The sequence below is a fragment of the Tachyglossus aculeatus genome, chromosome 14 (genome assembly GCF_015852505.1).
Source record: "Tachyglossus aculeatus isolate mTacAcu1 chromosome 14, mTacAcu1.pri, whole genome shotgun sequence".
NCBI classification, from domain to species: domain Eukaryota; kingdom Metazoa; phylum Chordata; class Mammalia; order Monotremata; family Tachyglossidae; genus Tachyglossus; species Tachyglossus aculeatus.
The window spans coordinates 20407083-20425624 of NC_052079.1; the positions used below are offsets into that span (position 1 = coordinate 20407083).

General features: G+C 45.8%; 1 protein-coding gene across 1 annotated transcript in view; it reads left to right on the forward strand.

Annotated features, from left to right (window-relative positions):
• Nucleotides 1–17732, forward strand: part of LGR5 (leucine rich repeat containing G protein-coupled receptor 5) — a 94574-nt gene extending 76842 nt beyond the window's left edge. The window contains exons 12-18 of the mRNA XM_038756789.1: nucleotides 1252–1317; nucleotides 1946–2017; nucleotides 4022–4093; nucleotides 4692–4817; nucleotides 5874–6019; nucleotides 8248–8331; nucleotides 15237–17732. Of these exons, the coding sequence (XP_038612717.1) occupies nucleotides 1252–1317; nucleotides 1946–2017; nucleotides 4022–4093; nucleotides 4692–4817; nucleotides 5874–6019; nucleotides 8248–8331; nucleotides 15237–16321 (1651 nt within the window). The 3' untranslated portion in view covers nucleotides 16322–17732. The remainder of the gene's footprint in view (nucleotides 1–1251; nucleotides 1318–1945; nucleotides 2018–4021; nucleotides 4094–4691; nucleotides 4818–5873; nucleotides 6020–8247; nucleotides 8332–15236) is intronic.
• Nucleotides 17733–18542: the final 810 nt, after the last annotated feature.

An 18542-nucleotide genomic window follows, 5' to 3' on the forward strand; every position in this document is an offset into this window, starting at 1 on the left:
GGATACAAGGTGATCAGTTTGTCCCATGTGGGGCTCACAGTTTTAATCCCCATTTTACAGATGAGGTAACCGAGGCTCAGAGAAGTTAAGTGACTTGCCCAAGGTCTCCCAGCAGACATGTGGCAGAGCTGGGATTAGAACCCATGACCTCTGACTCCCAAGCCCGTGCTCTTTCCACTGAGCCACGCTGCTTCTCTAAGTATGCGATCCACATTTCACTCTGACCCCTTCTAGACCGTGAGCTTCTTGTTGGGTAGGGACTGTCTCTATATGTTGCCGACTTGTACTTCCCAAGCGCTTAGTACAGTGCTCTGCACACAGCAAGTGCTCAATAAATATGATTGAATGAATGAATGAATCATTTAGCAACAAAGATGTTCAGTCCGTGTCTCTTCACTCCTCAAAAACTTCCAGAGGCTGGCCATCCACCTCCAAATCAAACAGAAATTCCTTAACGGTCGCTTTTAAGCCCTCAATCAGCTTGTCCCATCCTACCTCACCTCACTAATCGCCTACCAGTAAGTCAATCTGTCAGTCGTATTTATTGGGCGCTTACCGTGTGTAGAGCACTCGGGAGAGTACAATATAATAATAAACAGACACATTCCCTGTCCACAATGAGCTGACGTCTTCAGCCTAGCCCACGATCAATCAATCGTATTTATTGAGCGCTTACTGTGTGCAGAGCACTGTACTAAGCGCTTGGGAAGTACAAGTTGGCAACATATAGAGACAGTCCCTACCCAACAGTGGGCTCACAGTCACATATCCTGCTCCTCTAGTGTCAGTTTAAATAAACTGAATAAATTCACCGTGCCCCGATCATCTATCTCACCCTTGACCCCTTTCCCATTTCTTCCCCTTAACCTGGAATTCCCAGACCACCAGTCTCTCCACATGGAAAGCATTGTTAAGGTCACATCTTCTCCAAGAAGCCTTCCCAGATAAAGCCTTTCTTCTCCCGGCTTTCTCTCCCTTCTCCCTCACTGAGCACTCTACTATCTGTGAGAGAACAGTCAATTAGTGGTATTTATTGAGTACTTAACGTGTGCAGATCACTGTAATTAGCGCTTGGGAGAGTAGAATACACCAGACTGGTAGACACAGTCCCTGATCACAGAGAGCTTCCAGTTTAGAGTCGAAATGTTTCTCTACCGGAGACCACCATTTAATGGAGTTAAAAGGAGACAAACGTTTTTCTTTTAAATTATAGAGAAGTAATTTTCCCCTTTGGTTACTTCTGTTTTTCAGCGATCTGTCTTATAACCTGCTTGAAGATTTACCCCATTTTTCAGCTTGCCAGAAACTTCAGAAAATGTAAGTCCGTAAGCATCGCCAAAGCGTTTCGGAATAATAAATCGAGTTTTTTTCAGGGAAATGCATTTCGCCACTGGTGGTGTGGCATGGGGGAAGTGTTCTGAGGCATTGTGTCTGTTGGATCCATATGGGTAGCTAAATCCTACGAGAGGGTGATCCTTGAATCCAATCAGCTCTCTTCCTCCCTTCAAGCTCTCTTCCTCCCTTCAAGGAGCTCTCTTCCTCCCTTCAAGGCCCTGCTGAGAGCTCACCTCCTCCAGGAGGCCTTCCCAGACTGAGCCCCTTCCTTCCTCTCCCCCTCGTCCCCCTCTCCATCCCCCCCATCTTACCTCCTTCCCTTCCCCATGGCACCTGTATATATGTATATATATGTTTGTACATATTTATTACTCTATTTATTTATTTTACTTGTACATAGCTATTCTATTTATTTTATTTTGTTAGTATGTTTGGTTTTGTTCTCTGTCTCCCCCTTTTAGACTGTGAGCCCACTGTTGGGTAGGGACTGTCTCTATATGTTGCCAATTTGTACTTCCCAAGCGCTTAGTACAGTGCTGTGCACATAGTAAGCGCTCAATAAATACGATTGATGATGATGATGATGATCAGACTCTGCTTGCCATTTCAGAGACTTACGGCACAACGCAATCTGTGAAATCCAAGCCGACACATTTCAGGAGCTGAGAACCCTGCGTTCACTGTGAGTACAAGGATTACAACTGTTTCCTGGGTTCTCAAGCACGTGATAGCCTTCTGTGTCTTTCAAGACCTTCTGCTAAATACTTTTAAAAATCACATTTGGCTCCTTAGTCCTTAATTGTCCAAGCAGAATAAACATTTTGGATCTGACAGATAGCAAGGAATAAAGTGTCTCCCCCTTTTAGACTGTGAGCCCACTGTTGGGTAGGGACTGTCTCTATATGTTGCCAACTTGTACTTCCCAAGCGCTTAGTACAGTGCTTTGCACACAGTAAGCGCTCAATAAATACGATTGATTGATTGATTGATTGATTGGGAGGGATCTCGAGAAGTTAAACATTAATAAGGAAGAAAGAAAACGTTCAGTCTGAATCTCTTAGCTGTAATTGGCTGGGATTACTTTTTATTCATTCATTCATTCATTCAGTCGTATTTATTGAGCGCTTACTGTGTGCAGAGCACTGTACTAAGCGCTTGGGAAGTACAAGTTGGCAACAGCTTTATGAAAACTGAACACAAAACAGAGTTGCCCTGAATCAGCCTATTCTGCCCCCATCTCTCTCATTTAATCTTCTTCACTCTTAGATTCAGTCAGTGCTTCCCATGAAAGAGCACAGGATTCCCCGGAAAATTTTAAATTTAGCTCTCAGTGTTGTCCAGGCCTCAGGCGTTTGCTTTTCCTCCCTCCCTCCTTCCCTACCTGCCTGACATTCGACAATCTGACTGCTCAGTGGCCATTTAAATAATAATAATAATGAAAGCATCTGTTAAGCGATTACTACGTGGCAAGCCCCGTCAATCACTAAGTGCTGGGGTGAACATAATGCGGCTGGGGTGGACATAATATACAATACACACCTTTTGATCAGAAAGGAAACAGAAATGAAAAGAAGTAAAATGGTAATCTGTCCATTTGCTCCTCAAAAAAAAGACTCCGGTAAAGATCCTTGGGGCGACGGGTAGAAATTTGTCTGAAGTCAAGTTTTGATATTTATGTGTTTTGTTTTGATATATGGGTTCGGTGGAAAAAGCACAGACCTGGAATTCAGGGGACATGGGTTCTAATCCCGGCTCCGCCACCTGCCTGTCGTGTGACCTTGGGCAAGTCAGTTCACTTCTCTGCGCCAGTTTACTCATCTGTAAAATGGGGATTCAATATCTGTTTTCCCTTCCCATGGGTGACTGGGACTGTGTCAGAGATGATTATCTTTAGTACAGTGCTTCGCACATTGCGCTTAACAAACACTATCGTTATTATTATTATTATCGTTGTTGTTATAATTGGAATTAAGAGCTAAAAATTAGGCCTTAGCTATGATTTAAAATTTAAAAGCTTCCGCATTTGAAGCCCCTTTGGTTGATTACTTAAAAATCTAAAGCCTAGTCTAATTTTAGACTGTGAGCCCACTGTTGGGTAGGGACTGTCTCTATATGTTGCCAACTTGTACTTCCCAAGCGCTTAGTACAGTGCTCTGCACACAGTAAGCGCTCAATAAATATGATTGATTGAAGCCATGGAATTATTACTTTTCCTTTTTAAGAAGTGTATTGCTTTGAAACTTATTGATAAATATCCAATCAGTTTTAGATGCTGACTTTCTCCAGCTTTTTTCAAAGTATGCCCTTGATAACATTGCTATTATATAGGTAGGAATATATAGAATGCCCCCCCCCCCCGCAAAAAAAATGGGTATTTAGGACTCATCCTTTTTATCTTTACTTAAGAATCAATGAATGAGGTCTATCAAACTTTTGAAACAAAGTCATTAACAGGCAAAGGATAAACCTGAAAATTTAAACCCGAAGAGTCGTTTTTCCAAATTTCCTAACGTATGCTCTTTGTGAAAAGCATACCTATTTCAAAGGATGTTTTTCTCCTTTTCAAAGCCAGATAGAAATCTGTTGGCAAAAAGAAATACTGAAATGCAAATCCACAAATCTTACAGAGTAGCCTTTGGGATGTATGTTAAGGGTTTATATCGTTCTCTCATTTGCTTTTTCCTAGGGATTTAGCCTGGAACAAAATTGTACTCATTCACCCTGATGCTTTTTCTTCTTTACCTTCTCTGATCAAACTGTAAGTATTTCATTCCCTGCTGGAGAAGCAGCGTGGTTTAGTGGAAAGAGCACACGCTGGGGAGTCTGAGGTCGTAGGTTCTAATCCCGGCTCCGCCACTTGTCAGCTGTGTGCTTTGGGCAGGTCACTTAACTTCTCTGGGCCTCAGTTACCTCATCTGTAAAATGGGGATGAAGACTGTGAGCCCCACGTGGGACAACCTGATTACCTTGTAGCTACCTCAAAACAGTGCCCAGCGCTTAGAACAGTGCTTTGCACAAAGTAAGCGCTTAACAAATGCCATTATTATTATTATTATTATTACCCCAGTGCTTAGAACAGTGCTTGGCACATAGTAAGTGCTTAACAAATACCATTATTATTATTATTCTCCTATGCGAATACAGCAAAAAAGGGGTCATCAAGTTTGTAGATATTCCTTCTATTTATGAAAAAATGGTTTGGTGTTTTGGGGTTTTTTTCCCCACTTCTGATTCAGGTGGAAAGTACATTCAGAGTTGTTTTACTGGAGAATTTGATCTTTAATGTATTTTTTTTAACATCAACTTTCTTCTGACAGCTGATTCCTAAAAGCTAATTGTTATTTGATGTTACGCAGGGATCTATCTTCCAATCATCTGTCATCTTTTCCTGTGACTGGGCTACGTGGTTTAACCCATTTAAAATTAACAGGAAATCCAGCCTTGCAGAGCTTGATAGCATTTGAGAACTTTCCGGAACTGAAGTGAGTATGTCCTTAAAATTAATAGAACCATTGACGTTCACATGAAATAGTAAATGTGCAACAATCTGCAACTTCAAACTACATCTTATCTATTGATCTACAGGACCAAAGATAAAACATTTAATAAACGGGAGCTCTTTCTCAAACTATTAATACTCCTGTTACATATTTTTAATTCAGAGGGAGTAGTTTGTTTTTTTTAAAAAAGAAAACAAATTGGAGGATTCTTACGTGTCGTTAATTTCCAATGCTCCAAGGCAAACAATCCCTTTGGTCAACTCTAATAATAATAGCCATGGTATTTGTTAAGTGCTTATTTTGTGCAAAGCACTGTACTAAGCGCTGGGGCAGATATAATACAAGCAGTTTCTGTCCCATAGTCTAAACGGGAGGAAGAGAGGCTATTTTATCCAGATTTTACAGATGAGGTAACAGAGGCACAGAGAAGTTAGAAATCATGAACTTTTTTGCATCCTCCTTAGCACTCACGTCTACTCAACTATGTATTTTGTCCACTCGAGTTGTAGCTATTTTTACGGTTTTCCTCCCTGTTAGAGTGTAAGGTCCGTGTGGGCAGGGAATGTGTGACTTGGTTATTTTGTGCTTCATAATGTACAAAATAAATACTCTTACTCCCAGATCTCTGTTTGGAAAATGTGCAGGCTTGTCATGCTTGAAGAGAAGCAGCGTGGCTCAGTGGAAAGAGCACGGGCTTGGGAGACAGAGGTCATGGGTTCAAATCCCAGCTCCTCCAGTTGTCAGCTATGTGACTTTGGGCAAGTCACTTAACTTCTCTGTGCCTCAGTTACCTCATCTGTAAAATGGGGATTAAGATTGTGAACCCCACATGGGACAACCTGATCACCTTGTATCCTCCCCAGCGCTTTAGAATGGTGCTTTGATCACCTTGTATCCTCCCCAGCGCTTTAGAATGGTGCTTTGCACATAGTAAGCGCTTAACAAATACCAAATTATTATTATTATAAGAGCCTGAAAGAGTGACAAAGAAAACACCATCCCATTTAATGTTCGACTGTATGTTTGTTGAACGCGAAGGGTCATGGAAATGCCTTACGCTTACCAATGCTGTGCATTTGGAGCCTGTGAAAACCTCTACAAACCTCCCGGTCAGAGGAACCGAGCTGACAACAATACTCCGGATGAGTTCCACAAGAAAGACGCTGGTTTGCTGCATCTTCAAGGTCAGTTGGAAGAAGGATAATTTTGGCTGAGCAGAGAGCTGTGGGCTGGAGGGGCTCCCAATGGGTGAGGTCATTCCCCCTGTGGTCATTCATTCCCCCTAAGGTCTCCAAGCAGATCCAGTCACGTGGCACTTACCCAATTTAGGAATATTTTCCGAGTTCTCCGGTGTCTCGTCCTTCTCTTTCCTGTCAAGACTTCCCTCTGGACCGTAAACTCAGTGTGGGCAGGGAACATGTCTACCAAGCCCCTTACTCCTAGAGAAGCAGCGTGGCTAAATGGAAAGAGCCCGGGCTTTGGAGGCCTGTCCCGCCATCGACCCCCGGCCCACGTCATCCCCCGGGCCTGGAATGCCCCCAATCCCTCTGCCCATCCGCCAAGCTAGCTCTCTTCCTCCCTTCAAGGCCCTGCTGAGAGCTCACCTCCTCCAGGAGGCCTTCCCAGACTGAGCCCCTTCCTTCCTCTCCCCCTCATCCCCCTCTCCATCCCCCCATCTTACCTCCTTCCCTTCCCCACAGCACCTGTATATATGTATATATGTTTGTACATATTTATTACTCTATTTATTTATTTATTTATTTTATTTGTACATATCTATTCTATTTATTTTATTTTGTTAGTATGCTTGGTTTTGTTCTCTGTCTCCCCCTTTTAGACTGTGAGCCCACTGTTGGGTAGGGACTGTCTCTATATGTTGCCAATTTGTACTTCCCAAGCGCTTAGTACAGTGCTCTGCACATAGTAAGCGCTCAATAAATACGATTGATGATGATGATGATGAGTCAGAGGTCATGGGTTCAAATCCCGGCTCTGCCAATTGTCAGCTGTGTGACTTTGGGCAAGGCACTTAACTTCTCTGGGCCTCAGTTCCCTCATCTGGAAAATGGAGATTAAGACTATGAGCCCCCCGTGGGACAACCTGATTACCTTGCAACCTCCCCAGCACTTAGAACAGTGCTTTGCCCATAGTAAGCACTTAATAAATGCCATCATTATTATTATCATTATTACTCTTTCTCCTGCCTGCACATCCTCTCCTTTCAAATCTGCTAGATCTCACCACTCCCCATCTTCAAAGCCCTTCGAAATCCCACCTTCTCCAAGAGGCTTCCGTTTTCCTTCTCCCCAAGTCATTTCTTCCCTATTATCATCTCAGCACTTTGGCACTCTCAACCTGAACTCCCTGTAGCACTTTGGAACACACCGATTTACATGCTCTAGTGTTTGAGTCCGTCTTCCTTCTGCTTGGAAACGATTTTACGTCTGCTTCTCCCGCTAGATCGTGGGCAACAGTCACCCCTTCTATCTCCAGTGTATTCTTCCAGGCTCTTAGTACAATTGTTCTACATGCAGGTGATCAATAAAGACTGAATCGTATTGCTGAAAGGCTGAATTGTACTTTCCAAGCACTTAGTACAGTGCTCTGCGCACAGTTAGCACTCAATAAATACGATTGAGTGAATGAATGAACTCTGTTATATTGTACTCTCCCAAGTGCTTCGTACAGTGCTCTGCACACAGTAAGCGCTCAATAAATACCACTGATTGACTGATTAACCTCTCCTCTTCCCACTCTGTTCTTCCTCCCTTCCATGTTACCTATTCCTTTGGGTCCATACACCCTAAGCACTTTGACATTCAGCCCGACAATGCTTAGGAACATACCCTTCTATACTCCTGCATCGCCTACCTGTAATTTACTCTCCCTCACTAGACTGTAAGCTCCTCAAGGGCAGGAAACATTAAAACCAATTCTATGGTATTGAACTCTCCCAAATACTTAGTACAGTGCTGAATTGTATTTTCCGAGCACTTAGTATAGCGTTTGACACACGGTTAGCACACGGTAAATACAACAGAATGAATAAATGAATGTTCTGCACACAATAAGCGCTCAATACCATTGATGGATTTGTATTTGGTATCCAACCTTTCATTAAGCATTTTCAATCCAATGAAATGGGTTCCGTAACATTTTCATTGTACTCTCGACAGCTGCGCTTATCAAAGTCAAGTCATATAAAGGTTTCCCTGTCACCAAAAATAGCATTTTTGAGGACTCTAATTCCATAGAATGTAACCACTGTCATCATTGTTATCATCACCATCCAAATTCTCATCATCCCCAGTGACATCCTCTTTGCAAACAAAGGTCAATTATCTATAACGCATGAATGAGATATGCCAATACGGATGGGATGTAACTCACAGGCGCGTCTCTCCTCCGCAGATGAACGCGAATTTGAGGATTTTCTGCTTGACTTCGAGGAAGATCTGAAGGTTGATCATTCTGTGCAGTGCTCACCGCGTCCAGGTAGAGAATGATCGGAAACCTGTGTTCACGGATGCATGTTTCATAGTTGTAACCTGCAGAAATTTCAAAGAGATTATCCTTTGAATCATTATACTGGAATTTCACTGTCTTTGGAAAACACGGCGATGGTGCCTAGTGGCAGTGTTCCGGGGAAGATTCATTATCTGTTGAAAATGTAGATGGAATCTAGAGTGACCGCACAAGAAGGAAAGAAAAGAAGTGGAGAAGGGAAAAAGGAAGAATGGGGACAGGCAAGGCAAGGGAAAGTGGGGCTAATAGCAGAGAAGAAGCAGCATAATAGAGAAGCAGTGTGGCTTAGTGGAAAGAGCCGGGGCTTGGGGGTCAAAGGACATGGATTCTAATCCCAGCTCCGCCACTTGTCTGCCGTTGACCCTGGGCGAGACACTTCATATCTCCGTGCCTCAGTTACCTCATCTGTAAAATGGGGATTAAGACTGTGAGCCCCACGTGGCTCTGTATCTACCCCAGCGCTTACAACAGCACTTGACACATAGTAAGCGCTTTACCAATACCATAATTATTATTATAGAAGAGCAAAGAGGGAGGGAGGTGGGAGGGAAGGAAGCAAGGAGGAAGGTAGAGATGGGGGAAGTGTGGCAGACAAGGAGGAGGACCAAAAGGACACTGAGGAGAACACCCACTTTCTGCCGCCTCTTTTTCCACGTCCCTCTGGGGCCACGGGGATGTCTCTTGGGGCTCACACTACCCTCAACCCCTGAGCCTGAGGCTCAGAAAATGCCCACCGTTCACCCCCCTTGATTACTGAGAGTCCCAGGCCTGCATGGAAGGAGACGGGTGTCGACACAGGCCCACGTCTCCTGTGTATCGGGATACAAGATTCATGCATCTGTCAAGGGTATTTTTTTTCTTTAGGTCTTTGGGGAAGCAGTGTGGCCTAGTGGAAAGACCACAAGCCTAGGAATCAGATCACCTGGGTTCTAATCCCAGCTCCACCGCTTGCCTACGGGGACTGTGTCCAACCTGATTATCATTTATCTACCCCCGTGCTTAAAACTGTGCGTGACACACAGGAAGCGCTAAATAACGAAGAGGTCTTTCAGAGCATAAAGTGTTCTGCGGAACTTAGAGCGGGAAGGGGGACGGGCCCCGAAATTTCAGCCCGTCCTGCTTAAATTAGGCCGGTCGGGGACGTCTCCAGATGGGATGGTCTTAATGCGAGAGCCAATTTGTTGGTGACACCTCCAGAGACAAACAGTGTAAACCCAAAAGGAGACTTTGTCACCCACAGATGGGAAAGAGGAACGGTTCGCTTCAGTTGGCGGCACCGGCAAAACGACGAAGGCCGGAATGGCATATGGGAAGTCATTATTGGGAACCAGATGCCTTTCTAGGCTGTCTCCCCCTTCTAGACTGTGAGCCCACTGTTGGGTAGGGACTGTCTCTATATGTTGCCAACTTGTACTTCCCAAGCGCTTAGTACAGTGCTCTGCACACAGTAAGCGCTCAATAAATACGATTGATGATGACATGGGAAGTCATTATTCGGAACCAGATGCCTTTCTAGACTGTCTCCCCCTTCTAGACTGTCTCCCCCTTCTAGACTCTAAGCCCACTGTTAGGTAGGGACTGTCTCTATACGTTGCCAACTTGTACTTCCCAAGCGCTTAGTACAGTGCTCTGCACACAGTAAGCGCTCAATAAATATGATTGATGATGACACGGGAAGTTATTATTCGGAACCAGATGCCTCTCTAGACTGTCTCCCCCTTCTAGACTGTCTCCCCCTTCTAGACTGTGAACCCACTGTTGGGTAGGGACTGTCTGTATATGTTGCCAACTTGGACTTCCCAAGCGCTTAGTCCAGTGCTCTGCACACAGTAAGCGCTCAATAAATACGATTGATGATGACATGGGAAGTCATTATTCGGAACCAGATGCCTTTCTAGACTGTCTCCCCCTTCTAGACTGTCTCCCCCTTCTAGACTGTGAGCCCACTGTTGGGTAGGAACTGTCTCTATATGTCGCCAACTTGGACTTCCCAAGCGCTTAGTACAGTGCTCTGCACACAGTAAGCGCTCAATAAATACGATTGATGATGACATGGGAAGTCATTATTCGGAACCAGATGCCTTTCTAGACTGTCTCCCCCTTCTAGACTGTCTCCCCCTTCTAGACTGTGAGCCCACTGTTGGGTAGGAACTGTCTCTTATGTCGCCAACTTGGACTTCCCAAGCGCTTAGTACAGTGCTCTGCACACAGTAAGCGCTCAATAAATACGATTGATGATGATATGGGAAGTTATTATTCGGAACCAGATGCCTTTCTAGACTGTCTCCCCCTTCTAGACTGTCTCCCCCTTCTAGACTGTGAGCCCACTGTTGGGTAGGGACTGTCTCTATATGTTGCCAACTTGGACTTCCCAAGCGCTTAGTACAGTGCTCTGCACACAGTAAGCGCTCAATAAATACGATTGATGATGATATGGGAAGTTATTATTCGGAACCAGATGCCTTTCTAGACTGTCTCCCCCTTCTAGACTGTCTCCCCCTTCTAGACTGTGAGCCCACTGTTGGGTAGGAACTGTCTCTATATGTCGCCAACTTGGACTTCCCAAGCGCTTAGTACAGTGCTCTGCACACAGTAAGCGCTCAATAAATACGATTGATGATGATATGGGAAGTTATTATTCGGAACCAGATGCCTTTCTAGACTGTCTCCCCCTTCTAGACTGTCTCCCCCTTCTAGACTGTGAGCCCACTGTTGGGTAGGGACTGTCTCTATATGTCGCCAACTTGGACTTCCCAAGCGCTTAGTACAGTGCTCTGCACACAGTAAGCGCTCAATAAATACGATTGATTGATTGATTTCTAACCAGCTGTTGTTAGTTTTGGGCTCCTGCCGCTAGGCAGGTGATGTGAGGAGGAGGGCGACCGCTCTTCCCGGTTGATGCGTCAGGCCGAGGGCAGAACTGGGGGAACTGCGGGCTGTTGGATGGGGGCTGTGGACCAGATGGCAAGTCACTTAACTTCTCTGGGCCTCAGTGACTTCATCTGGAAAATGGGGATTAAGACTGAGCCCCACGTGGGACAACCTGATCACCTTGTATCTACCCCATCGCTTGTAGCAATGCTTGGCACATAGTAAGCACTTAACAAATACCATCATCATCATTATTATTATTCTCTGTGCCTCAGTTACCTCATCTGTAAAATGGGGATTAAGACTGTGAGCCCCACGTGGGACAACCTGATCATCTTGTATCTACCCCAGTGCTTAGAACAGTGCTTGGCACATGGTAAGCACCTAACAAATACCATCATCATTATTATTATTATTACTCTCTGTGTCTCAGTTACCTTATTTGTAAAATGGGGATTAAGACTGTGAGCCCCACATGGGACAACCTGATTACCTTGTATCTATCCCAGTGCTTAGAACAGTGCTTGGCACATGGTAAGCACCTAACAAATACCATCATCATTATTATTATTATTACTCTCTGTGCCTCAGTTACCTTATTTGTAAAATGGGGATTAAGACTGTGAGCCCCACATGGGACAACCTGATTACCTTGTATCTATCCCAGTGCTTAGAACAGTGCTTGGCACATAGTAAGCACTTAACAGAGCCCGTTTGGACTGTGAGCCCGTTGTTGGGTAGGAACCATCTCTATAAGTTGCCGACTTGTACTTCCCAAGTGCTTAGTACAGTGCTCTGCACACGGTAAGCGCTCAGTAAATACAATTGAATGAATCATTATTTCATTATTATTATTCTCTGTGCCTCAAGTTACCTCATCTGTAAAATGGGGACTGAGCCTGTGTGGCCCCACGTGGGACAGGGACTGTGTCTAACCCGATTTGCCTGTATCCACCCCAGCACTTAGTACAGTGCCTGGCACATAGTAAGGGCTTAACAAATACCGCAATTATTATTATGGCACAGATTAGCCCCCACAGGGGTCGGCCCCTACCTGAGGCGTCCAAGATGTCTGTCATCTGCTCCTGCAGTAAGCCCAGCATGGCGTCAAGTCGGGGGAAGCATAATGGACACCCTGGAATGGAGGGAGAGAGTAGCAGGGGACTACCTACTACCCTCCTCTTATCCCTACTCACACGGGCCCAAGCCTATGCCCCTCTCCCCCCTGCACAACTTCCCCTCCATCCCCACAGCTGCTGCTGCTATTTGTTAAGCGCTTACTACGTGCGAGGCACTGTACTAAGCACTGGGGTGGATACCAGCAAACCAGGTTAGACGCAGTCCCTGCCCCATGTGGAGCCCACAGTCTCAATCCCCATTTTCCAGATGAGGTAACTGAGGCCCAGAGAAGTCAAGTGGCCGGCCCAAGGTCACCCAGCAGACAAATGGTGGAGCCGGGATTAGAACCCGTGACCTTCTGACTCCGAGGCCTGTGCTCCGAGGTCTGTGCTTGCGTGGCAAGCAATAATAGTGATGATAACTGTGGTATTTGTTAAATACTTGCTTGTTAAATGCTCTTTCCACTAGGAACAGACTGGCCTAGTGCACAGGGCAAGGACCTCAGAGTCCGAAAGACCTGGGTCCTAATCCCGGCCCCGCCACTTGTCGGCCGTGTGACCTTGGGCGAGTCACGTCACTTCTCCGTGCCTCAGTCACCTTATCTACAGAAAGGATTACAAAATGGGGATTCAGACTGGGAGCCCCGCGTGGGACATGGACTGTGCCCAACCTGATTCGTTTCCATCTAATGCAGTGCTTAGTACAGTGCCTGGCACGTCGGAAGCGCTTAACAGGTAGCGTAAAAAGAAAACCACTTACCGTGCGCCAAGCCGACAAAATCGATTCACTTGCGTTCAAGAGATCAAAACACTGCGGCGGAGACGCGGTTTTTACAGCGCGGAAGGCAGCGGTAAACCACTTCCATACCTTTACCAAGAAAACTCTGTGGACACGCACACCAGAATGACTTTATGATAAAAGATGGGACGTTGTGAAGAGGGTGTGTCCGTGGAGCGGCTATGGGTCCGAAACGACTCGATGGCATTTGAAGAAGATGTGCCAAGCACTGTACTAAGTGTTGTGGTTAGCACAAATAAGCTGGACACAGAGCCCGTCCAACATGGGCCTCGTAGTCAGAGGGAGTTCAGGTATTTAATCCCCATTTTAAAGATAATAATAATAATAATAGCATTTATTAAGCGCTTACTATGTGCAAAGCACTGTTCTAAGCGCTGGGGAGGTTACAAGGTGATCAGGTTGTCCCACGGGGGGCTCACACTTTTAATCCCCATTTTCCAGCTGAGGCCCAGAGAAGTTAAGGGACTTGCCCTGAGCCACGCAGCTGACAATTGGCAGAGCCGGGCTTCGGACCCATGACCTCTGCCTCCAAAGCCCGGGCTCTTTCCACTGAGCCGCGCTGCTTCTCCGAGGTAACTGAGGCACGGAGAAATTTCGCGGCTTGACCCAAGATCAGCCGGCAGACAGGAGGTGAAGCCAGGATTAGAACCCAGGTCGGCCGACCCCCGGGGCCCGTGCTCTTCCCACTAGGTCATGCTGCTTCTCTGTAGAGTGTGACGGGGGCAACTACAGCCCCGTGCCGGGCCTCGCTCACCTCCTCCAAGAGGCCTTCCCAGACTGAGCCCCTTCCTTCCTCTCCCCCTCGTCCCCCTCTCCATCCCCCCCATCTTACCTCCTTCCCTTCCCCACAGCACCTGTATATATGTATATATGTTTGTACATATTTATTACTCTATTTATTTTACTTGTACATATCTATTTATTTTATTTTGTTAGTATGTTCGGTTCTGTTCTCTGTCTCCCCCTTTTAGACTGGGAGCCCACTGTTGGGTAGGGACTGTCTCTATATGTTGCCAATTTGTACTTCCCAAGCGCTTAGTACAGTGCTCTGCACATAGTAAGCGCTCAATAAATACCATTGATTGATTGATTGACTGATTGTCGGTACCGCTAACCCATAGCCCTGGATCACCTTCACAGTTCCCTTCCTTCTCTCCTCTACGTGAGCCTCAGGAGGCTGCTGGCGAAAATCTACATATCAGGCCAACCTTGTCCACTTCAAATTTATCCTTTTCTGCTTTTAAACCGCGCTGTGCTCTGCCCAACAAAATTATTTCTTCAACCTTATCGACATCCATGCCCAATGCCCTCTCCAGTTGCTACAGACTTTGAACTCCCTCCTCAAATCCCCTGCCCATCCCTACTTTCCCGACTCCTCAAGAACCTCCACCAACCTCATAAAACCCTTGCTGGACTCCACTGCACCCATGACCGCATCCCGGAGCGTGGCTCAGTGGAAGGAGCCCGGGCTTCGGAGTCAGAGGTCATGGGTTCAAATCCCGACTCCGCCGACTGTCAGCTGGGTGACTTCGGGCAAGTCACTTCACTCCTCTGGGCCTCAGTTCCCTCATCTGGAAAATGGGGCTGATCCCCACGTGGGACCACCTGATCACCTTGTATCCCCCCCAGCGCTTAGAACAGTGCTTTGCACATAGTAAGTAGAGAAGCAGCGTGGCTCAGTGGAAAGAGCCCGGGCTGGGGAGCCAGAGGTCGTGGGTTCTAATCCCGACTCCGCCACTTGTCAGCTGTGTGACCTTGGGCAAGTCACTTCACTTCTCTGGGCCGCAGTTCCCTCATCTGTAAAATGGGGATGAAGACTGTGAGCCCCACAGGGGACAACCCGATGACCTTGTATCTACCCCAGCGCTTAGAACAGTGCTTGGCGCATAGTAAGCGCTTAACAAATACCAACATTATTATTATTATAGTAAGTGCTTAACAAATACCATCATTATTATTATTATTATCTCCTCCCTCCCATTTCGGTCCAAGCTCCTAAAAAGAGGAATGAAAAGAAAGCCGAGAATTATTATTTGAACCACACGTGGACCCGGATTTTTTTCCCTCTCTCTCTTTTGTCGTTTCAGGGCCCTTCAAACCGTGTGACCACCTGTTTGGTAGCTGGCTTATCCGGATCGGAGTATGGACCATAGTCTGGTTGGCCTTTATCTGCAACACCCTGGTGATCTCGACGGTCTTTAGAGCTCCCCTGGGCATTTCTTCCATCAAACTTTTAATTGGACTGATGGCGGTGGTGAACGCTTTAACCGGCGCCTCCAGCAGCGTTTTGGCCATTGTGGATGCATTCACTTTTGGCAGATTTGAACAATACGGTGCGTGGTGGGAGAGTTGGGTGGGCTGTCAGATCACAGGTTTTCTGAACACTTTCGCCTCAGAGACGTCTATTTTCCTACTTACCCTGGCGACCCTTGAGCGAAGTTTCTCTGTCAGGTGTTCGGCAAAGCTGGCGACGAAAGCCTCTCTTTCCGGCCTGAAAATAACCGCCCTCCTCTGCTTTCTGTTGGCCCTGTGTATCGCGGCGGTCCCATTGTTCGGGGGCCGTGAATACGGCGGCACTTCCCCGCTCTGTCTACCCTGGCGTTTTGGAGAGCCCAACCCCACGGGTTATATGGTGGCCCTAGTCTTGCTGAATTCCCTTTGCTTCCTCGTGATGACCATCGCCTACACCAGACTCTACTGCAGCGTGGAAAAGCGTGAACTAGAGACGGTTCTGGACTGCTCAATGGTGAAACACGTAGCCCTGTTACTCTTCACCAACTGTATACTCTACTCTCCTGTGGCCTTCTTGTCCTTTTCCACCTTATTAAACCTCACGTTTATCAGCCCCGAAGTGATCAAATCCATTCTCCTGGTGATTGTCCCCTTACCCGCCTGCCTGAACCCACTCCTTTACATACTCTTCAATCCACATTTTAAAGAGGACATAGGCAGCCTCCGAAAACAGACTCTCTTCTGGAGAAGAGCGAATCACACCAGCCTGATCTCGGTGAACTCTGATGATGTGGAGAAGCAGTCCTGTGATTCCACTCAAGCCCTGGTGACCTTTCCAAGAGCCTCCTACAGCAGATCCTCCGCTTCCCGAACGCCACCATCTTGTCCGATGACCGAAAGCTGCGCTCTTTCGTCTGTGGCATTTGTGCCCTGTCTCTGATTCAAGTGGACGAAAGAGAGTTGGCACTTCTAAAGTTGGCGGAGCAGGCGACGGAGAGGGAGGCTATTCCTCAGGCCCACCTCCGAAAACGGTATCTGAGACCAGAAACTCAGATGAACGACTGACATGGAAACACTCCGAAACTCCCCAGCTCCGGGGAAGAAGGACGAGTGAGCAAGAGGCCTGTTGAGAACTCCTCCGATTAATGACTTGGGAGATATTTTTACCACAGCGTCGATCGCAGGCAGTAGACCCAAGTGTCATTCGAGAATTCCTGGTAGGTTTTTGGTGGGATCATTCTAGGCCTGTCAACTCAAGAAACTATTCCTCAAAAAAATGAGCTCCTGAAGCTCTTCTAAAACTTCTCAAACTAACTGGAAGGAGAAGGGCTGCCCAAAGTAGACCTCGGTATTAAGAAAATGAAGAAACTAGGGAAACACTCACCTTTGGTGAAATACCCGACTCGGCTCATCTCTCCTGTCCCCTGACAGTATAGGAATCAGGACGGGATCCAAAATTTGTTTTTTCAGAGCAACTGCTTTTTGTTTCAAGACTGATTTAAAGCGTGGTTGGACATTTCCCGGGCTAAATGAATCCAAATTTCCATCAAGTCAATCAAGTAAAGATGGTTTCTGTTGGGCCCGCGGAGCTCCCTTGGTGACTAAAACTGGATTTGCAGGTTTCAAAGGCCATTACTGGCAAGGGACACACCTAGAAAATACGATTTTCTTTTTTTTTTTTTTCAGTAAGGGCTTAATTAATTGATTTGGATGGATGGACGCCTTGGAAGATGACGGAATGCAGAAGTGACAAATGTTAAGTAAGTCGTGGTTGTCTTCTCAATCCGTGTAGCACTTTCAGGAGTGCAACATGTAGCTAGAAAATGAAACTTGACATTCCAGATTAAACAACCACGCATGTTATCTTGTCCTTTAGCTTGGCTTAACTGTTTTTCATCTGTTCTGATCAGCGGGATGTCAGTGGCATTCCTTCTCGGCTTGGCCATATTGAATACATATGTAAGATGTTTGCGAGGCGAAATAAAGTCTTAGAAGATGGATTCACGTTTCTTTTATCAGAGCTCTATAAGTCTGTAAAACATCCGAACCAAATGGTGCGTTTATTTTTATAAGCATGTTCGAAATATTTTGATCAGACGTTTTAACTTAGAATTGGAAAAGTGCATTAATGAGATTTTTTTATAAGATGTGTAAATATGGAACTGTATTTATTACTACAGTAAAGCTATAATAACTCGTAAGGAACATGACAATAAACCATGTACAGCTGCATCCTGATACTTAAGTATTGCATTCTTTTGTCTAATTTTACTACATTTGTTATCTGTATGTAATATATGTAAATGTAAAGTGTCTGTAAATAGATTACATTCTTCCTTTTCTATTGGTGTACCAAATAAAAAAGAATTTGTAATAAAATGTAACCGTAAAATGTAAAGAGTATTTCAGCTATATTACTGTTCGCAAAAGCAGATGTCTAGTTGCTTCTGCAGTTCGTGACCAATGTTATCTTACACCACGCCGACCGCTCTCAGTCTGCTGGGCCTGCCCCAAATGGAAGTTCAACTGGCATCTCAGGGAGTTTTGGTTTGGTTCTAAATTATTTTAAATTACACTTTCAAATTGAAATTGTTTTTAAATAAGGGCATTTCCCCAGGAAGCAGCATGGCCTGGTGGACAGAGAGCGGGTTTTACTATTCTATCTATTTTATTTTGTTAATATGTTTTCGTTTGTTGTCTGTCTCCCCCTTCTCGACTGTGAGCCCGTTGTTGGGTAGCGACCGTCTCTGTATGTTGCCGACTTGTACTTCCCAAGCGCTTAGTACAGTGCTCTGCACACAGTAAGCGCTCAATAAATACGACTGAATGAATGAATGAATGAACGGTCCTGGGACCAGAAGGACCTGGGTTCTAATGGCCAATCCACCACTTGTCTGCTGTGTGACCTTGGGCAAATCATTTAACTTCTCTGGGCCTCAGTTACCTCATCTGTAAAATGGGGATCCAGACTGAGCCCCATGTGGGACATGGACTGCACATATCTGTTCTATTTATTTTATTTTGTTAGTATGTTTGGTTTTCTTCTCTGTCTCCCCCTTTTAGACTGTGAGCCTGCTGTTGGGTAGGGACTGTCTCTATATGTTGCCAGCTTGTACTTCCCAAGCGCTTAGTACAGTGCTCTGCACACGGTAAGCGCTCAA